Raw genomic sequence first — 23,194 nt, 5'->3', positions numbered from 1 at the left:
AATAAAGCCGCTGCTAGCGGAGCTCTGCTTCAGACGTCTATCAACTAAAATGGACGAGACCAACTCCCTAAGGAATTATTTGATAAACATTTTATATTACTCTTTATTTTGCTTTATAATATATTTAGTTTGAATTTTCCTTTCAGATGATGAGTTTCGAGTCAAGCTATCAACTGACGGTAACCTGAATGAGGACTACATCAATGCCAGCTATTTACCAGTAAGTATTACTGGAATAACCAAGAGTTGTGGTTTTAATTGACTGTCTGACTAAATTTGTTTATACCATTTAACAAGTTATCATTTATCACATTGATTAGCCCAACTTAATATTAATATAACGATAATAACAAACAACCATGCCACTTCTTACAAAAAGTGTCCTAATTTAAGCCAACAAATAAGAATATACTATTTGTTATTGATCTTTAAACATAAACGTATTTATATGACACTTCTGTACCTCAAGTTTTTGTGCTTTGTAATTTGCTTTCATCATTTTGGGATGCACACTACCCATTTTCTATCTGCATTCATTCAAATTCATGAATCCATTGTTAGTGCTTGTGATATTTTGTATTTTCAGGGCTATAACTCAAAGAAAGAGTTCATTGGTACTCAGGGCCCCCTGCCAAGCACCGTGAAGGACTTCTGGAGGATGATCTGGGAGCAGAATGTGCAGACACTGGTCATGCTGACACGGTGCAATGAAAAAGGAAAAGTAAGCGTACATCTATTTTGAATGTTTTTCAAAACAGAAGGTTCAAATAAGAATGATCTCATTAGCCTCAATCAGTTTTATTCAGTGCTATTACCAACTTTAGAGAAAAATATTACAGCATTCATAATTAAGATTGTTTCTAATGTGTTTCAGACCAACAGTAATACAGTATGTCTGCATAATGCCTCACTGTGACTATGACAGCCAAGTCAGAACTTTTCTTTCTTTTTTAATTTTCTTACTTTATAGTCATTCCGGTGTGTGTTTATATTTATTTATTTACTTAAAGAGCTTCTGTAAAAATCCATATTTTCCCCTGGGGACAAATAAGTTCAATCTATCTATTTCAACTTTCATTAGGCTCATTGTTCATTTTCCATATAGGGTGATTTTTTTTGCTGGAAATTTACTGAAACGTGAAAATTGGTAGGACTTGGTAAGAATTTTAAGCAATGTGAATATTTTTATGCACAGTAAAAGTATGAAGAAATTATGTAGTGTTCCAGAAATGAGCAAATAAGCTAAATTCAATTGACTAATCTTCATATTCAAAATATGAAGAATTGACCACATAGTTTCTGAAGGTATGGTTAATTATTTGTATTATTTTAAAGCAATAAAAATTTAAAAAAAAAAATTTAAAAAGTAAGTTTAACATGGCCAGACATATACTATATTCAAACTATATGTTTGGATTTAAAGACAGTTCAGTGAGTGGGACATTATTCAACCAATCCAGCACCTCATGAAGGCAGAACTGAAAGTAGGAGCAGTGATTTAAACAGCAAAACACAATGGTGCTCATATCAACAGTCGGCAACAGACAGCAACCCTGTGATTACAACAGATAGACATCCATTGCTGAAATGTCTCTCATACTGTAATCATAATATGTATAAATGTGTTTCGTGTCTGCACAGAACACATTACATAAATTCATTAAAATAGCCTGTAGAAAGGGAAAAACACATTCTGGGAAATCAGATTAGACTTTGGCATTTGAAGTCATTACTGAGTTAGTGGTAAAAGTGAACGTGTTGTGGTTGGGTGATCACAGAAATAAGGGTCATTCACTGGAGCTTCACACAGTGGGTTGCTCTGATCATAAAAGACACCTCCGTACAAGCAGCTGGGTTTCTTATAGTGGATGAACCAGAAGGGGTGAGGCTAAATGCCCTCACTGTGCAGTTTCTCTTAGCTGCAGGGAGAGAAGGAGAACAGAATACAGTGAACCCTTGTTTATCACGGTTAATCCGTTCCAGACTCTACCGTGATAAATGAATTTTCGCGAAGTAGGATTCTTTATTTATCAATCGAATATTTTCGCAATTAGAGTATAGAAAACCTGTTTACGACCTTCTAAATACGTTTTTTAACATTATTAGAGCCCTCTAGACATGAAATAACACCCTTTAGTCACCATTAAACTCATATTACCCAATATATTAGACAAAATAAGAGAAAATAAGACATATTAGACGTTACAAATATCATATTATTACTAGGCTCACCCGCCTTTTAAGGCGACCGACTTTTATCCTCAATTTGTGTGTGCTCCATGTGTACATCAGGCATGTAAGTGTAGGGAATGAGAACATCAAAGTGCCCATTCATAACATCTCCCCTCGAGTGCCTGTCCAAAGTTGTACAATGTCAGCCCAAATCTGTACCTAAAGACAGAGTTTCATGCACTAAATAAGCTATAGATGAGAATAAGCAAGCACCATCTCCCCTGATATTTACTACGCGGTGAGGCATTTGTACTCCATCAACATTAATTATTTCCAGAGACATAATTTTGTCTATTTTTCCAGCGCATCGCGCACAAAAGCAAGGGAACGATGGGAGCACCAGAACTCTGCTCACATCGTGTCGCTTCGTACCGCAAGCCGCAAGTAGTAAGTTTGTGATAAGCGGAATACCGCTACGCTTTGCACTCACGGGACGGAAGGACAATCCCGACCACTTTTATATAGTAGATTATTGTACTGTACATTTAATTACAAACACACACACAGTTCTTACACACAACCACTAACCTATGAAGGCACAACCTCAGTAGGAGAGTCTTCAGGTGGTGCAGTATCTTCAGCAGGTGCGTCATTGTCTTCTTCCGCTGAAGGAGTACTAGGAGTAGGCAGTGGGTGTCTGGGTGTGCGGCTGAAGAACATCTTGATAGGCAGTTGCTGGAGCTCTTTTCATATGCATGAGGAGGCTTTTGTAGGGTATTGCCATCTTTGATCATATCCAAGAGTTTCGCCTTCTCCTGGATAGTAAGTATCTTCCTCCTGCGCTTAGTTTTATTGTCAGAAGACTTAGAAAAAGCAGCACATTTAGGAGCCATCGTGGGGCTTAGATAAAAGTTCTAAGAAAGCGCATGCATATTGATTTAAGCGTGTATGAGAAAAAATCGCGATAGAGTGAAGCCGCAAAAGTCGAAGTGTGATATAGCGAGGGATCACTGTATTAGCAACAGTGCCCCCTCTCGCCCTGGCAAGTTATTTCATACCTCAATCAAGCCTGTGAGGAGATCCTGTTCTTATTTGCCATTGTTTATTTGTTCTCTACCAGTGTAATATTGTCCAAGTCCAGTCCAATATTGTCCAAATAGTGTTTCAGAAGGTGTAGTGACACACTCTGTTCTCACTCTGCTTTAAGACAGACAGAGAGTTTTAAAGTAATCGACAGAAGTTGAGTCACCTGTTTACTTCAATTTGCAAATCTTCATTTACTTTAATTGCTGCAGAACATCTGTAGGTTATAACCTTTCAGTTGTTCCCTGAAGAAGGTTAATTTGTAATATTCTGAAATTTCCCTTTTTCAGTTTATGCTAGCCTAAACTTTAAATGTAAACCTCTGGCAGTTTACTACTTATTTTTTCACCATTTTTAGAAATTCATTGCATTTCAACTGATTTGAAGAAAAACTGGAAAATCTGAGGTGTTCTAAAATATTTGACCAGTAGTATATATACAGTATACATAAATATGTATATAAAATATTCTTATGTAATATACCCTTACATTTATGATGCTTTTCAGAAAGTACTGTCCAGCAGAATTATTTATATTTGGCCCTGAATCAGCTTTTCCAGTTTACTTTCATTGTCACAAGAATGCCCCAGAACTGCAGAAGGCATATTTTCTTAAATCAAACTCTTTGCTACTTTAAAGTGGATGTATTTCGTAAGTTTAAAGGTTTTTGTTCACAATGGGACCCACCAGGAACCCATAACCTTCATTATAAAATGCAGGAGCAGGGTAGTTATTTTTGTTCATTTATCAAATATGCTTCAATTCTCTTTTTCACACAATTTCATTTGGCAATTTAATATACAATATACTATGGTTGTGAAGAAATAATTTCGACTTTAAAAAATACCAAACTTTAAAGTGTATGTTTGTGTCTGAGTGTGCCCTGTGATCAGAACATAAGAACATAAAAAAATTGACAAACAAGAGAAGACCATTCAGTCCATCAAGCATGTTTGTTTAGCTAATAGGTAAGCTGCCCCCATATCTCAACCAGATTTTTCTTGTAGGTTGTCCAGATTTCTGCTTTATCTTCATGTCTCGGTAGTTTATTCCAGAATCCCATAACTATTTGCGTAAAGAAGCGCTTCCTGGCTTCAGTGTTATATGCACTTCTCCTTAATGTCCACTAATGTCCTTAACTATATGATTCACCCTTAAACTGAAAGAATGTTGCTGGATCTACTTTATCAATGCTTTTGAGGATTTTAAATACCAGGATGAGGTCCCCACAAAGTCTCCTCTGCTCAGACTAAACAGGTTTAATTCTCTGAGTCTGTCACAGTAGGACATGTTCTTAAGTCCTGGGATGCACTTGTTTGCTCTCCGCTGCACAGCTTCAAGTGTTGCTGCAATGCCTTTCTTGTACTGTTGTGAGCTAGAACAGCACACGGGGCTCCTGATGTGGTCTTACTAGTGTATTATGCAGTTTGAGCAAAGCATTCCTTGACTGAAATTCAACAGTTTTTGTGGTATAAACTAACATTTTATTTGCCTTTTTAATTGCTTCTATACTTTGCTTAGGCAATAAAAATGTTGCATCAATATTAAACCCCTAAATCCTTTTTAAAAGTTGCTTCCTGTAGGTCAGTGTCTCCCATCTTGTATTTATAAGTGATGTTTCTTTTGCCCATGTTTAGCACTTTGCACTTTTCTACATTAAATTGCATCTTCCAGGTGTTCAGCCAGTTCTGATGCTTGTCCAGGTCTTTTTGCTGCCTCCTCGGTCACTGCCATCCTTTCAATTTTAGTGTCATCTCCAAATTTGACAAGTTTACTAGCTATACCTGAATCAATGTCATCACGGATGTGGTGGAGTGGTGGCTCTGAGGCTAGGGATCTGCACTGGAAATTGGAAGGTTGCCGGTTCGAATCCCGTAAATGCCAATAGGGACTCTGCTCTGTTGGGCCCTTGAGCAAGGCTTTGAGTAGTGAGAAAAGTGCTATATAAATGCAAAGAATTATTATTAATATAAATCAGAAAAGGTAATGAGGGTCCAAGGACAGACCCCTGAGGGACTCCACTGATGACCTTGTGGAGCATTCTCCTCTTATTTGTATTCTTTGTCTCCTGACAGTTAACCAACTAGAGATCCAGTTTTGTAGGTTACCTCTGATGCCTACGGCCTTTAGTTTCAGGATTAACCTTTGGTGTTAGACTTTATCAAATGCTTTTTGAAATTCAAAGTAATTATGTTGCATGCTTTGTTTTTGTCATTTATTCTGGTTACTTCTTCAAAAAAATCTAAAAGATTGGTTTGGCAGGACCTTCCTCCCATAAACCCATGTTGGCTGCCATTTAGAACATTATTTTCAATTTGGTAATTTTCTAATTTATTTCTTATTATACTGTAGTTATCATAATTTTGTATGGCACAGAAGTAAGACTAATAAGAATCTTTTTTTGTCTCCCCTTTTGAAGATTTCAGACACATTTGCAACTTTCTAGTCCTCAGATACTTCTCCCTTCTGAAGTGACTGCTGAAATATGCCTAATAAGGTTTAGAGATGACATCTTTCATTTCATTCAATACAATTGGAAAGACCTCATCAGGTCCAGGGGTTTTATTAGTGTTCAACTACTGAAAAAATGCTTGCTCTTCACTTTGGCTTCTCTAGCAATCTTTATTTCAGTTTCTCTTTTGATGTTTGGAATGTTTTTTTTAATCTCTTGCTGTAGTTTCTGGTATTCCTCCATGTCAGAATTATGTGTTTTTTTAATTTTCTTGTACAGTGATCTTTTCAGTTTTACTTTTTAAATATTATTACTATTTATCCATTTTGGTCAATTTCAAAATGCACTGATTTTGAGCCTGGATCAGAAGATCTCTGAAGTGACACCAGCTGTCATTTACAGTTGCTGAGTTTTGGCTTTCCCATTTGATGTTTTGTAGATACTTCTTCATCTCCATAAAGTCTGCTTTCCTCAAGTTATAAGTGTTCATTTTGGTGTACATTTGTGTGTTTTCAGTGGTTATCTCAAATTATACCATGTTGTGATCACTGCTGCTTAAAGTATCAGTAAATTCTATTCTTGTTACTTATCTTTATTGTTTAAAAAGATGAGACCTTGAAAAGGCATTGCTGTTTGTTTGGCTTGGGTGGGAAAAAAGTCATTTGCCATCTGCACCATTTCAGTTTCCTCTTTTGTTTTCCTGATAGGGGCTTCCCAATCAATGTTCAGAAAGTTAAAATCACCCCTGATCACTTTGTCCACCTTATTGCACATTTATCTTATTTGATTAAATAATACAGTGGTGCCTTGGTTTGCGAGCATAATTCGTTCCGGAAACGTGCTTGTAATCGAAAGCACTCATGTATCAAAGCAAATTTCCCCATAAGAAATAATGGAAACTCAGATGATTCGTTCTACAACCCAAAAATATTTATATAAAAATGATTAATACAAAATATAAAGTAAAAATACATAAAACAAATGAACCTGCACTTTACCTTTGGAAATAATCGTGGCTGGTGTGAGGGAGACGAGAGAGTGGAGCGACTTTAACAAGGAACCAAAAGCAATGACAGTTGCTTTTGCCTCCTTTTGAGGATTTCGCGGAAATGTGACATTGCATTGTCGTTAAACAGATTCATCACTAGCACATAAAATAAAAAAATGCTTTACACACACACACACATGATCACAGTGCTATACTAATGCATACAGATGTTGACTATACGAGTGAGGCACGCCGACTGAGACCGGGCATGGGAGACGATTACCACAATCCTGTATTGAAAGAGAGAGAGAGAGAGAGAGAGAACCACCATCGTCTCAGTTGTGATCACGCAACACTCGGCAGACAAAGTGTATACATACTACACGTATTGCAAGACCTCACTTGTTTATCAAGTTAAAATTTATTAAAAATTTTTGCTCATCTTGCAAAACACTCGCAGACCAAGTCACTCACAATCCAAGGATTTACTATATGTTATTATCTAACCTATGAGAATTTGACAGCCTGTAGCAAACTCCAAAAACCAGATCTCTGCCTTTCTTCCTTACTAGCTTAACCCCTAGTGATTCTGACGTGTTTCCTTCTTCTATCTTTAAAATGTGGCTTTAATATTTTTCACATATAGTGCCGCACCCCCACCTTTCCTTCCTTGTCTGTCTCTCCTGAATCAGGTGTAGCTACTAATATTGTATTCCTCTCCATTACTCTCATTTAGCCATGACTCTGTAATTCCTACAATATCATAGTCAATACTGTTGTCTCTAATTCATGCATTTTACTTCTAATGCTTCTCACGTTAAGAAGTAAACAGTTTATAATGAGGAAAGTTACATTCTGTGTTTTTGGCTGAGTGTTCTTTAGATTGGGCTGACTGGTTTTTTATATCTTCCTCAGTTTTTCCCTCCAATATAATCTCATTTAAATGTCTTTACACTTCCCTGAAGATTCTTTCTTCTAGAATGTTTGTCACTTTCTATTGTAAATGTACTCCAACTCATTGGCAAAGGAAATATTTATGTTAAAAGACATTCCAGTTGCTTGTTCACACCATGCTTTCATCTAGGCTGAATATTAAATTCTGCTCCTGTAGTCTTATTTCAGAGAAAATGAATGATTTTGATTTGTTCTTTAGCTTGTTTCCAAGTTCCCTAAATTTGTAAATAGAATATGCACTTGTCTTTCCAATATCATTTGTTGCAATATGATCTATAACCAAGGAATCTTCACCTGCCCTCACCAGTAACTGGTCCACTCCTTGGGTTATGTGTAAGCTGAATACTGTGGTTGACTCCTGATCTCTACTGCATATCGAACTGGCGGTATTTTGGAGGATTGAATCTCCAGGTACTTCCCTCTTCTGCCCCTCATTCTCTTTAACTTTGCTTCAAGGCAGAATTTTCCCATACTTTTGAAGGAATGTATACCTGTTGGTTACTTCAATCTTATTTTCTGTTGGTGCCTTATTCCTCATTTGACTACCTGAGTCCATGTTTGATCTGTTATACTCTGTAACTGCTTGCTGCTCTCCTTAATTTGGGCAGAAATATCCAAAACTTTTGATGGACTGCTATCTCATCTAAGGTTAGTTTCTAATTGTACCCAGTGCTAGCAGGATAGGCTCTAGGATTTCTAGGGTTTGCAGGGTTTAAGGGTGTTTTATACATATTTTATTCATTTTGTGGTTTTTTTATGTTGATATAATTTGTATAGTTTAGAATTAATTTCAACTTGAATTGACAAAGTTTACTTTTATTAGAGTCTTGTTTTCATTGTTTATACAACGCTGTGGATAGCATCACATGACTGATTTAGTCTTGCTAATGATTTCACGGGAATTGAAGCTATAGGTAGCTTCAATTGAAGTAGGCTCCAATGTTAGGTTTTTGAAATCCATTTTATTCCTTGACTTTGATTTTTGCTTTCGTCTTTGGTTCTAACATCTCAATCTCATTGTCCTCTTGGTTTTGACATCTCCCTGTTTTGTGACCATGTTGCGGGTGTGCATTTTGCATCTCCTTGTCTCCATTTCTCCTCACAATAATGTTGAGGTGGTTGTCTCATAACATCTGTGACCTTGAATTGTATATTAAGCATGTTAGAAAATGGATGGATACATGATTGGGAATTGTTACGGCAGACTTTATCAAAGATGGTAGTCATAAACAGTAAAATGGAGTGCCTTTGTGCAAAATTTCCTGCTTCATGTTTGAGTTGGTCAAGACATGTCCAGTGGCTTATTGTGCAGGTACAGCATTTTTTTGTTTTGTGTGTCCAGTGTGCTCAAATATTAAGCTTGTTTGTGCTGTCTGTTATGTTTTTTAGTTCTAAGCCCACTCAATGTTTGTTGTGCATTGCTGATAGAGTACATTCGTCACCTTTAATTAACATTTTTAGTGTACTTTAACTTTTTTAGGGCTAATTTTTTTGGTTTCTTTTCTCCCAAGGCTGAATATTTTTCCAAAAACTAACTTTTTTTAAAAAAGAACAAATAGCAATGGTTTAACTCAAATCAGCAAAAAATATTTACTTTTGACAAATGTTACTGTCTTCCATGTTATATGAGCCTGCATACTCTATGATTTCACATACATATCACATACATGTTACACAGCAAAGTCCTGCCAAGTCTGATCTCGCTCAAAGCAGCCAATTGCAGTCATTGGCACATTGCACTCCTTACAATACGTGTTGCACTGGTGTTTCCTTTTCAATTGTCTGTTGCTGCACTTTCTCACATATATTGTTAGTGTGTACTGTAGAGAGACAAGTCACCCATTTGACATCGTGCCATGCCACTGCCACCAAGTTTTCCGCCCGCATGAAAACCGTATTGTCACCTCTTTTCCTCTTCAGCCTGTCTGGCGTTTACTGTGAAGGCCTGTGTCTCCTGATTACCTTCACTGTGCCACGAGCTCCAATTCCTCTGCTCTGTATCTCCATGAACAATTCTGGGCATGTATAAAAATTGTCCAAATGTACACAACATGACCCAAATGTTCATAGCCCTGAAGACGCTCCAGCACAACCTGACTTGTCAAGGGACAGTTCTCTCTTTGAAAAGAAATACTTTCCTGTATATGTGATGACTTTCAGGCAGAAACCAGTGTTTGCTTCTGCCAGTACAAAATCCTTTATGCCATACTTTGTGGGCTTGTCTGGCATATATTTGCAGAAAAAAAAAAAAGGCGTCCCTTTTATTTTATCATAGAGTCATGTATGGACAAATCACGGCCAGGCTGATAAAATTGTTTATATGTTGGTTCCACAATTTTCACGCAGGGGGTGAACTTTCTACATGGGGTTATAGCCTGGCTCACCCCTTGGGATTTACTTCTGGTTATCAAAGAAGTGAATAAAACTTTGCAGCAGCACGTATCTATCATCACGCAGCATAACCTGTCCAAAACCACCAGGGGGACAAAGCACTTTTGGACCAATGCTCCCTGAAGTTATATCACCAGTCCAGTCCCATCTCTATCTGTAATGCCACAACGCCCTTCATCTCGTCTTTTGTTGTGGGTTTCCACTTAAAAAACAAGAATGTGGCGTAAGCGCAGCCTGTGATTCAAAAAAATTGCTCTGCATACCTGTTTGTCTCGTCTGACAGTAGCTGAAAAGCAGCATCAGGAGAAAGCAGCCTGAAGTAGTCCAGTGGCTGGTAATCTGTCGTGTCCAACAGCAAGCCATGCTGTCTTGTGAAGTCCGGTAGCCAGTTTGGCTCCCACAGATCAATGTCTGGGTATTCCTCCCACACGAACCTTGCCGTAGGTGCGTCGACTGCATGAATGTGCTCAGCTGGCAGCCAATCAAGTGGCGCAGCATCGGCTGGTGTCCGATCAGCTGATGCCAGTTCCTCACTCTCTTGCTCAATCTCCTGATCACTGTCAACAAAATCAGATTCTGAAAAGTCCGGCTCAGCGATAATGCGCAAAACATCATCTGCTGAGTATTTACTTTTCTGCACTCGCTTCACTCCCTTGTGACATGTCGATGCCATCTTACCTTTGTTTACATTTGTTTACATTTCATAACTCACGAACACGCAAGGATTAGATGGCGAATCAATGAGTCTAACATTCCTTCAAGCACAGAGGGAATGCCTGTGACGTAACAGTGAGTTTTGTCACTATTAACTGCTGATTGTCGCCCTCTACCCCTGGAGGTCAACTTTTGTTGACATGCGCCCTCAACCCTTCCTGTTGACAAAAGTCGACATCTGCCCTAAAAGAGTTAAGTTAATGACCAACACTTTAACTTCTAATAAAATTTAGTTCTCATATATGTAAATGCACCATGTCAACCATGTTTCTATTTGCAAATGAGCGGGTTATTAATATTATTGACCGTTAACATTCAAGAGCAATACACTGCACTTTACTTCATTCTAAGATGTTCATTTCACCATGTTTTGACTGCACATAATTGTGTTAAAACATAAGGCATTTCCATTTTGGGCCTCAAGCAGCACTAGTATTTGGAAATTGGGATTCATTAGTGCCATCTATTGGTTAGCTTAATGAATAATATTTCAAGTTTAAATGAACTGAACAGATAGATAGATAGATAGATAGATAGATAGATAGATAGATAGATAGATAGATAGATAGATAGATAGATAGATAGATAGATAGATAGATAGATAGATACTTTATTAATCCCAATGGGAAATTCACATTCTCCAGCAGCAGCATACTGATACAATAAATAATATTAAATTAAAGAATGATAATAATGCAGGTGAAAAACAGACAATAACTTTGTATAATGTTAAATGTTAACGTTTACCCCCCCGGGTGGAATTGAAGAGTCGCATAGTGTGGGGGAGGAACGATCTCCTCAGTCTGTCAGTGGAGCAGGACGGTGACAGCAGTCTGTCGCTGAAGCTGCTCCTCTGTCTGGAGATGATACTATTTAGTGGATGCAGTGGATTTTCCATAATTGATAGGAGCCTGCTGAGCGCCCGTCGCTCTGCCACAGATGTTAAACTGTCCAGCTCCATGCCTACAATAGAGCCTGCCTTCCTCACCAGTTTATCCAGGCGTGAGGCATCTTTCCTCTTAATGCTGCCTCCCCAGCACACCACCGCGTAGAAGAGGGCGCTCACCACAACCGTCTGATAGAACATCTGCAGCATCTTATTGCAGATGTTGAAGGACGCCAGCCTTCTAAGGTAGTATAACCGGCAGTATTGGCAGTCCAGTCTAATTTATCATCCAGCTGCACTCCCAGATATTTATAGGTCTGCATTTGGTGGTTGTAATTACTCTTCTTGTGTATTCTATAATTTATAAGTTTTGACATTTTGATTGTTTATGTTTGATATGAGCTTTCTCTGCAGGGTGGCTAATTTCTCCCTTAGAGATGGGGTAAGTGGTGAAGACATATGGGAGAAGCTCAGAGTAGAGCTGCTGGCCCTATGCATTGAGAGGACCCAATTGAGGTGGTTCGGGCTTCTGGATGCCTCCCTGTGGGGGTTTTATGAGCACAGCAAGCTAGGAGGAAACCCCAGCAGCTCACTGGAAGACCCAGGGCTCATTCGAAGGATTATATGTCCCAGATGGCATGGGGATGCCTTGGGATGCCACAGTATGAGTTGGCAAGTGTAGCTGGGGAAAAGGACATTTGGGCCTCACTGCTAAGACTATTGCCCCCTGTGACCCAGCTTCATATAAGTGATGGAAAATGAATAAGTGAATGAATGTTTGATATGCACCCCATTCGGTACAGCGACCGGATAAGTTACCCCCTACATTTGCCCCAGCATATTTCAGCCCAAACACATTTTGCTCCCAGTAATTTTCACCCCCCACATTTTGCCACCACTATATTTTGCCCTGGTATTTATGTACATATCTATAATTGCAATTAAAAATTTAATAAACCTTACCCAACATTGAAAATAAAAAAGTTCATTCAGGTACTGTTCTTATACAACTCACAGATCAACGTGTTCCACTGAAAATAGTATGCATGATTGCCTCATAAAAGGTGAGTATTGTACTTAAAATTTAATCTGTGTTATGTGATATAGTATGGTACGATTGTACTGGATTTCGCACGTTTTTTTTTGCCAGCACTATGGCCGTTTCAAGACGTGCGTTTACGGTTTTCACCGCCTGATTATCGGTGGTGTGTGGCCATGTTGAAGAACCATCAACACCTCGCAGACAGCGCAATATCAAAAGTGTTGAGTCACCACTCACCACATCATGTATTACTTTCTCACTAAAAGTGTTATTTTTGTGTCATGACTAAACCTAAAGTCAAATTTATTTTTCAAAAATTGTTTGGATTTGATTAATCGAAATAAAAATTTATATATGTTTACAGAGCATTTCATTTAAGTGATTCACTATTGCTAACTTTTTTATCATTTTTCTACAAAAATGTTTAAATTAGGAAAGTCAGTTCTGAATGCTGAGAACGATTATTCACTTTATTTTTTCTAGAAACTTCCAACACTCAAAATGTCTGGGTGTGGGTATTAGAAGTTACTGGGGTGGGGAGAAATATCACGGAGGCGAAATGTGAGGGGCGAAACATGCTGGGTTCGATTTGGTACCTATGTACTGTACTTACTATATTTATATATTTATTTATTTCTGTTTCAATTAACATAAATATACACTCATACATCTATTGAAGTATTTGCTGCAGAACCTGAAAGTGTGTTCACACTGCTCTCTGGTGTGGCTGCTGTTGTTTAAAACTGAAGAATTAGGCCAGCTGGTGTACAATCAGCCCAGTAACTTTCAAATGTCCTTGTTCTATTAGATATGGCTGAATTTAATCTATTTGGCATTTAATGCCCTGCAAGTGAATCTATAAACATTGTGTAAATGCAGGACTTTCACAAATGTATTTGATCATTCACAGTTTATAAAAAATAATAACTTAAATACAGTAATTGTCTTCTTTTGTATTTTTACTGGCAGTCATGGTCCGGGGGTGACTTTTTTTAGTACTCGTATCCCTCTGGACTTTGTGGATCAGCAGGCTATCAAGGACCTCTCAGCAAACTCCACTGCCCGGCCTTCTTTTAAGGAGTGGGTGCCAGTAGCGAGGCTCTCTTTAATTTATGTGAGACTATCATGAGGGTCTTTAATGGATTGTTCTTTATCTGCCCTTCCAAAATAGTTGATAGAATATCTTCAGACAACAAATTTTAATGGATCAAATAGGCATGCAAGTCTCTCCCCCCCCCCCACCCCCCCCCACACACACACTCTAAGATCTCAGTTTTAGAAGGAGATGGCCCAGTATATAAGTTTATTTCTTGACTTAACATGATTAAATACTCCATGGACAGCAGCTCAAAGGTTACTATGAAAGTTCCATAAATATCACTCCTCCTTCTTTTTAACAGAAAAACATATGTACTGTATTTCATTTTCTTTAACCTTACACTATATGCACACCCAGAACTTTTGTATACAGTAATCCCTCGCTATATCGTGCTTTGACTTTCGTGGCTTCACTCTATCGCAGATTTTATATGTAAGCATATCTAAATATATAACATGGATTTTTGGCTACTTCGTGGGTTTCTGTGAACAATGGGTCTTTTTACTTCTGATACATGCTTCCTCAGTTGGTTTGCCCAGTTGATTTCATACAAGGGACGCCATTGGTGGATGGCTGAGAAGCTACCCAATCAAAGCACGCAATTAAGTTCCTGTGTGCTGATTGGCTCAGTGACGGAGCACAGAATTCGATTCTACTGCGTTAACCAGGAAGTCTCGTCTCTCTCATTCAGCATCAATGTGTTTTGCTGTATAAAGAGTTAACTTTTGTGCTCTTTTGTCTTTATCTTTGTGCATAGTCAAGCCCTTCGTTATGTCTCCAAAACAATCTGCTCCTGCTACTGCTTCAGGGGCCATGCCCAAGTGCCAACGGAAGATGCTAACGAGTTCCGAAAAGGTAAATGTTTTGGATATGTTGAAGAAAGGGAATAGCTACAACGCTGTAGGACGCCATTACTGCATCAATGAGTCCATGATTCTTTTTATTTAAAAAGGAGGAAAAGAATATCAGATCTACGGCTGCAGTGTCTTTTAACCAGGGCGCAAAACGAGTTGTAAGTGGATATAATAAGGCGGTAAGATTTATAAGAGTGTGGGAAGGGTTTATAAAGCCTTAAAATATATATAAATAATAAAATAAATATAAGGTCGCTACGTCGCGGAATTTCACCTATCATGGGGAGCTCTGGAACGTAACCCCCATGATAGGTGAGAGATGACTGAACTGTTATGAATTATTTTTAAAGTTGGTCATCTAGTTAGTGTTTATTTGCTCATGAAAACACTATATAGTGTTGAGTGGCGGACGGCCGGCTGCTCAACCCGGCCAGGACGCCCATAGAGGAGAAAGATGGGGGAAACCAACTTCTGAGGGACACTATTTCCCCCCGGACAACAGATGGAGAAGTCCCTGTAGCATAGCAGTACCCCAGATTCCCACAGGGCACCATGGGATATGGAGTCTGGCTTCACAGCTCTGCTGGGTACCGTGGGAGCTGCCAGGAGATGCTGCAGGGAGACCCAAGAACCTTTATTTTCCATATAGCCTGGAAGTACTCCCAAGTCACGGGGATGGAAACAGAGAAGTACTTCCGGGCTGAAGAAAAGTACAATTCTCCATCTGACCCGGAAGTGCAGACGAGCCACATGGCTGGAAGGACAGAAGCACTTCTGGGTCAAAGACTATTTAAAGGACTGATGGAGACCCAGCAAGCGAGCTGGAGTTGGGAGGGAATAGAGGAGAGATTTGTGATGATTATTGGTGTTTGCCTGTTTTTGGTGGTGGAGGTGCTTCAGGGCACTATTTCAAGAATAAAAAGAATACCTCTTGGTGCTTTTACCCTGTGTCAGCGTCTGTCTGTTGGGGCCAACGGGGCAACAGTGACCCCTGGTGTTCACAGTTGGAATAAATATGAAAAATTATTTACACTGAAGTCTAACATCTTTGGAAAAGCTAGTTGAACAGCAGTAGGATAAAACCAGGATTATGTGGATTACTAAAGTTGCTGAGAATGGGCGTTTACTGCAGTTACGGAAACATATATGGCTGGAATGGTTTTGCATATTTTTAGATGCAAGGTCATTAGAGACCATTAAGTCTTCACAGGGAAAATGACAGAGATTTCTCCTGCTTCTTTATTTTTAATCTTCTGTGATAATTAAATGACCAAGTAATTTACAGAATGCAAAAAAAAGCTCAAAGTGTCAATCGTGTATTTAATGAAAGTTTTCAACTTGTCACCACCAGAGGGTTTAGATGAAGCATCGTCCACTCTGCTACCTTAATGGGAGGCTTTCACTTTTTTTGTTTGTTGGGCTCATGGTAGAGGACTGGGTATTCTTCATCTACAGGTTTCAGGAACTGGGCTGCATAACCGAACAAAGAGTTGCATTAACTAATCCTTTTTATTATTCAGTTTCAACTATACATTCATGGGTAGCCAATGCCTATTCTGCAAAAATCAGGACAAGTAAAAAACCTTGGATGGGACACTTGTCGATTTGTGGGGCTTGCACAGCTGCTAAAACCTAGTGAATAAATCACCTTCAATAAACATGACCTGTGTATCTCTGTGCAGAGAATTCAGAGTCCCTGATGAAAACTCACAGATACAGGGCAGATGTGTAAACTCCTTAGAAATCAAGGACAGTCCAGGTTAGAAAAGCACTGATCTGGAGCTTTCAGGCTTTCAGACAGTTTCTAACAACAGATAATATTTTGGTGGTTTCTGATTAAGAATAATTAATTCTAATTTGATCTTTGTGGTTAAAAATTTTTAAGTCTTCAACTTACTTTTTAAATTCAGTTTCTATAGTTACAAAGGAAATGGATTTTGAAATTTCACATAAAGAAGAAAGATTAATTGTAGTTTGCTACACACATCCTTTTCCTATTGTGTTACAGGTGAAGTCTGAAAAATACTGGCCTTCAGAAATCTCCGAGACTCATGGAAATATACGGGTATCTCTGATTTGGGAGACTCCGGCTGAAGAGTGGACAATCAGAGAATTAGAGTTGGAAAATGTGAGTAGGAAATGTGTCTACTGAATCCAGTTTTTATACATGGAAATGAACCTTTAGATGTGAAAATTATAAATAAACCAGCAAAATGTAATTGATCTTTACCTTCCACTAGCATGTTATTTGTTCATAACCTCTACATTTTTGATTTTGTACAGCTGGAAAATGGTAACAAGCACAAAATACGACATTTCCACTTCACTGCCTGGCCAGACCATGGGGTGCCTGAAAGCACAAACTTGTTAATTTGTTTCAGGAATCTCGTAAGGCAACATGTAGATCAGACCACGAGGAACTCGCCGACCGTAGTTCATTGCAGGTCAGTAACTGCACCTTTATTATGTGAAAAAGAAAACAATGACCACAAATATTAGGAAAAAAACTGTATCAAAGGTTCAGTTCGGTATTTTTAAAGTCAAAATGATTTCTTCACAAACATGATATATATGCATTTTCCATGAAGCCTTTTTCCATTGCAATTGTATTCAAAAGTTAAGCTTTTCCATAAATTTTAAAAAAATATCTTGACCTCACTATTACTTTACAATGGGGGTTTATGGGGCATGTGGCACTACCAGAAAATTAAAGCCTATAAAATGTCCGCTGAAGCAGCAAAAGTTTCAATGTAAGAAAACATTTCTTCATTATTTCACATTTGCTTGTGTCAACAAAATGGATCTGGAAATAATCATCTTATCACATATTCCTGGTACTATTTTTTTTTTTTCTTGTTTGGGATATATTTTTGGCGGCACGGTGACGCAGTGGTAGAGTTGCTGCCTTGCAGTTAGGAGACCCGGGTTCGCTTCCCGGGTCCTCCCTGCATGGAGTTTGCATGTTCTCCTGGGTGGGGTGCCAGCCCACCGTAGGGCACACACACACACACACCAAGCACACACTAGGGACAATTTAGGATCGCCAATGCACCTAACCTGCATGTCTTTGGACTGTGGGAGGAAACCGGAGTGCCCGGAGGAAACCCACACAGACACGGGGAGAAGGCAAGATATTTTTCTAAAATTTATATAAAACTCTTAACTTTAGGACACAGTTTTGTGTGGCAATGCTTATATAGCCTGTTTGTAAACAAATAACTTCAACTTGTAAATACCAAACGTATCTTTTACAGCCACTTCAGTTCATAACCGCTGAATATAAACACCTTCCTTCACAATACAAGTCTTTTCAGTTCATCTAAATAGCTTTTATTAAACATTTTTTGGAGTTTATGTTTACACTTTTTTGTGGTTCTTTTACATATTCATATTTTCAAAATTAACATTCTGGAGAGTGGCAAGTCACCTGGTCAAGACATTAAAATGTGAATCACTACAGAGGGATGTTGCCTGTTATGATTTGTAAGATGTTGTCTGGTGATAAGAGAGTGAACTTTAGTTTCAGCTATAAGCTACAGGAAATCAACATTAATAAAGTTTATTTTCCTCCTTAAATTGTTGAAAAAGCTGAAAAAGTGTCGAAAAACATAAACATGTAATATTCACAAATCAAAGTGTCAAGTCATTAATTGGTTTTTGACAGTTTTAATGTTGTAATGATCCTCATGCACATTTGTTTGAATAACCCTTAATCAAGCAGTCCACCAGACAATAAGAGTCACCTCACAGAAGTATTGTTTTTAGTATACAGTATGTGTTATTTCTTTGAATAAGTTAAAGATAATATTCATTTGCATATCTGTTGAGGAAGATTTTGTTACTGACCTGAGGTAGCACAACTCCAGACCGTTGAATTTGGAACCTGGCTCAGTTACTGCCTGTGTGAGTTTTGTGCGTTCTCCACATGCTGGTTTCAACCAAAGTTCAATAGATGTGCGTTGTAGGTCGATCGGTAAGTCTAAATTAGGCAGATACTAGTTTCAAAGTTCAGAGCAGGGCTGGTTCCTGACTTGCTGATTCTGCCAACATGGGCATTGCCCACTGCCACAAACTTACTTTATAATAAACAGTTTCAGAAAGTGTATGACTGACCTTTTTAATCTTTTCAGAATTCACCATTTATTTCTCATTGTAGTGCTGGAGTTGGGCGAACAGGAACATTAATAGCTCTGGACCACCTTATCCATCAGATAGAACGGAACAACACAGTGGATATTTATGGAATAGTCTATGAGCTTTGGATGCACAGACCACTGATGTTGCATTCTGAGGTATTGCCTTTCTTTTACACAAATGCATCTGCAAAACTTTGTTTCTACTAGTTCCTGGGCAGAGTGGTGGCTCTGAGACTAGGGATCTGCACTGGCAATTGGAAGGTTGCCAGTTTGAATCCTGTAAATGCCAAAAGGGACTCTGCTCTGTTGGGCCCTTGAGCAAGGCCCTTAACCTGCAATTGCTCCATCCTGGGTAAGACGTTCATCATGTTGGTCCTCCAACCAGCAGGGAAAAACCTGGGGGTTGGTGGCAGAATTGGCACTCCAGCCACCATAAAAAACCTCACACTGTTCCACTAGTGTGGTGCTGAGGTGTCACCCGTTGCATGGCTGTACTCGGGTCCTAAATGGTGGGTGCGGAAATGCCCTGTATCAGTGCCTGCTCCTAACCTCTCTACTAGTTCCTATATTTGAAATATTAGAGGTTTTCAATGATCTGACACATTTCAGATACGCACAAGACAATTATGAGCATAATGTGTATCTTTGTGTTTGTCTGTTGCCTCTGTGTGTGTGTGTGTGTGTGTGTGTGTGTGTGCGTGTGTGCGTGTGTGTGTGTGTGTGTGTGTGCGTGTGTGTGTGTGTGTGTGTGCGTGTTGCACGTGCAACCCTGAATGGATTGAGCAATCTTGATCAAAAAGGATTTTGAGAATTTCCATTGCATTAAACAATTTTAAAACATAATTGTCCCTAAAGTTCCTCATTTTAAAAAAAAAAGGCTCAAATAAAAGTCATTGAACACTAACAATAGAAATTGTTGATGCGTCCAATGAATTTGTGTCTGGTGGGATAGATAGATAGATAGATAGATAGATAGATAGATAGATAGATAGATAGATAGATAGATAGATAGATAGATAGATAGATAGATAATATGAAAGGCACTATATGATAGATAGAATAGATAGATAGATAGATACTTTATTAATCCCAAGGGGAAATTCACATACTCCAACAGCATCATACTGATAAAGAACAATATTAAATTAAATTAAAGATTGATAACAATGCAGGTATAACAGACAATAACTTTGTATAATGTTAACGTTTACCCCCCCCGGGTGGAATTGAAGAGTCGTATAGTGTGGTGGAGGAACGATCTCCTCAGTCTGTCAGTGGAGCAGGACGGTGACGGCAGTCTGTCGCTGAAGCTGCTCCTCTGTCTGGAGATGATCTTGTTTAGTGGATGTAGTGGATTCTCCATGATTGACAGGAGCCTGCTGAGCACCCGTCGCTCTGCCACGGATGTCAAACTGTCCAGCTCCATGCCTACAATAGAGCCTGCCTTCCTCACCAGTTTGTCCAAGAGTGAGGCTTCCTTCTTCTTTATGCTGCCTCCCCAGCACACCACTGCATAGAAGAGGGCGCTCACCACAACCGTGTGATAGAACATCTGCAGCATCTTATTGCAGATGTTGAAGGACGCCAGCCTTCTAAGGAAGTATAGTCGGCTCTGTCCTTTCTTGCACAGAGCATCAGTATTGGCAGTCCAGTCCAATTTATCATCCAGCTGCACTCCCAGGTATTTATAGGTCTGTACCCTCTGCACACAGTCACCTCTGATGATCATGGGGTCCTTGAGGGTCCTGGGCCTCCTAAAATCCACCACCAGCTCCTTGGTTTTGCTGGTGTTCAGTTGTAGGTGGTTTGAGTCGCACCATTTAACAAAGTCCTTGATTAGGTCCCTATACTCCTCCTCCTGCCCACTCCTGATGCAGCCCATGATAGCAGTGTCATCAGCGAACTTTTGCACATGTCAGGACTCAGAGTTGTATTGGAAGTCCGATGTATATAGGCTGAACAGGACTGGAGAAAGTACAGTCCCCTGCAGTGCTCCTGTGTTGCTGACCACAATGTCAGACCTGCATTTCCCAAGACGCACATACTGAGGTCTGTTTGTAAGATAGTCCATGATCCATGCCACCAGGTATGAATCTACTCCCATCTCTGTCAGCTTGTCCCTAAGGAGCAGAGGTTGGATGGTGTTGAAGGCGCTAGAGAAGTCCAGAAACATAATTCTTACAGCACCACTGCCTCTGTCCAAGTGGGAGAGGGATCAGTGTAGCATGTAGATGATGGCATCCTCCGCTCCCACCTTCTCCTGGTATGCAAACTGCAGAGGGTCGAGGGCGTGGCAGACCTGTGGCCTCAGGTGGCGAAGCAGCAGCCGATCCATGGCTTTCATCACATGTGACGTCAGAGCGACAGGCCGGAAGTCATTCAGCTCACTAGGACGTGATACCTTTGGGACTGTGGTGATGCAAGATGTTTTCCAAAGCCTCGGGACTCTCCCCTGTTCCAGGCTCAGGTTGAAGATGCACTGTAGAGGACCCCCCAGCTCCAATGCACAGACCTTCAGCAGTCGTGGCGATACTCCATCTGGACCCGCTGCTTTGCTGGCACGAAGTCTCCTTTCACATGTAAAAAAAAATGCTGTGTGTGGTTTGAGTTCCTACAGTACCCTCTGCATTCCTCTTACCAGTTTAACCCTTGCCCACCTAACTTCACTAACAAAAGCTCACTAGGTGGTCTTTAAACCGCACCTGAGCTGACCCCGAAATTAACCTGCAAGGTCAGGCACAGCCTTTTAGAATCCTGTGGCATTTTCAGTAGTGTGCCACTAAACTGTCCCTTGTTAAACGTTTTACGTTGGCTTTTAGCCCTGGTGTAATTTTGACCGAGTGTTAACTGTTTTTTAAGTCTTATTAGCACTCATTCTGCTCCCACTTGTCAGTTTTTTCGATTTTCTCTAAAGACTTACGTTTGTCCACTAACATTACTGAAAAGCACACTTCATACCCTGTTTATGTTGATTTGCTTTCGCTAAAGACTTTTATACTGAGATTATGGTTACTTGTTCCTTGTACTTCTGCATTCCCCAATGCCCACCTTTAGCTGGAATGACTCAGATGTTTATCATAGAAAAGGTCCTTGTGGTAGAGCTCCACAGCCAGAAAAAGACTTAGGAGTCCAAAAGAGAACAAATGTAGTGTACTTGTTAAAACAAACACTAAATGTAAATAAAGAAGGACAGAAACTGTCAAATCAAACAGTGTGGAGCAGTGTTTGCCAACCTTGCTTTGGCCATGCCCCACCTAGGCCTTTCTAAAATCATGATGTCCCCTACTGTAACATATACCTTATTCTTATTATTACCTCTTCAAAAAGTGAACTCCTACTCACGTGGAGGAAGCCCATAATGTTTTTAATTTGGTCTAAACAAGCTTCCAAAGAACATGGAAACGAAAGAAGGAAAGGATAGTTGAAGTACTGACAAAGAAATCACTAAGAAATTAGAAAAAAAATAATAATATGAAGTAATATGAAAATACAACAAATACAGTTTTGAAAACATATAAGAGACATGGTATTCATAAATATAAAATAACTTTAATGACTGCTTTTTATGTAATATTTTGCAAAATGTTATAATTATTTTGACAATTCATATTATTTTAATGGTAAAAATGATTTCTAAGTAGAAAAACCCAAGCCAGTTGTAAAATCATAAATTAAAGGGTTCTTCACCATCCCTTCTATGTTTATATAAATACTAGCAAAATACCCGCGCTTCACAGCGGAGAAGTACTGTGTTAAAGAGGTTATGAAAAAGTAAAGGAAACATTTTTAAAATAACGTAACATGATTGTCAATGTAATTGTGTTGTCATTGTTATGAGTGTTGCTGTCATATATATATATATATATATACACATATATATATATATATATATATATATATATATATATATATATATATACACACATATATTATATATATATATATATATATATATATATATATATATATATATATATATATATATATATATATTGTGACAGACGACCGGCTATGGACTCCGGTCGCCACCCCCAGGCCGCTAGGAGGAGCCCTCCGGACAGCATATTTGTGCCCCGAGTTCCAGCAGGGCCTCATGGACTTTGTAGTGTTGTGACACAGCCCTGCTGGATACCTTGGGGGCCGCCAGGAGTCGCTGTAGGGGGGCTAGGGGGCTCTGGCATGCCCTATAACCCGGGAGTGTGTATCAGTCACGTGACTGGAGGAAGTGACGTGCTCCCGGGATAAAGAAGAGGACTGTTTGCCCTGACCCGGAAGGAAATGGACTTGTGGGTTGTGCTTAGAACCACTTCCGGGTCAGGAGCTATAAAAGGACTCTGGGAAGCCCAGAACACGGAGCTGAGCTGGGAGGAAGGTGGGCTAAGTGTCTGGGAGTGGAGGATTGGTTTATAGAGAATAGTGTATT

At 39.3% G+C, this 23,194-nt stretch overlaps 1 protein-coding gene across 1 annotated transcript in view; it reads left to right on the top strand.

The window, feature by feature from the left end:
* The window catches only part of LOC114669649 (receptor-type tyrosine-protein phosphatase eta-like), a 340,250-nt gene extending 321,430 nt beyond the window's left edge, over positions 1–18,820 (top strand). The window contains exons 6-10 of the mRNA XM_051922618.1: positions 147–220; positions 587–721; positions 16,644–16,763; positions 16,919–17,079; positions 18,766–18,820. Of these exons, the coding sequence (XP_051778578.1) occupies positions 147–220; positions 587–721; positions 16,644–16,763; positions 16,919–17,079; positions 18,766–18,820 (545 nt within the window). The remainder of the gene's footprint in view (positions 1–146; positions 221–586; positions 722–16,643; positions 16,764–16,918; positions 17,080–18,765) is intronic.
* Positions 18,821–23,194: the final 4,374 nt, after the last annotated feature.

This window comes from Erpetoichthys calabaricus, chromosome 2 (genome assembly GCF_900747795.2).
Source record: "Erpetoichthys calabaricus chromosome 2, fErpCal1.3, whole genome shotgun sequence".
In the NCBI taxonomy this organism is placed as follows: domain Eukaryota; kingdom Metazoa; phylum Chordata; class Cladistia; order Polypteriformes; family Polypteridae; genus Erpetoichthys; species Erpetoichthys calabaricus.
The sequence above is the reverse complement of the archived record's forward strand: the minus strand, read 5'-3'. Positions and strand labels throughout refer to the sequence as shown.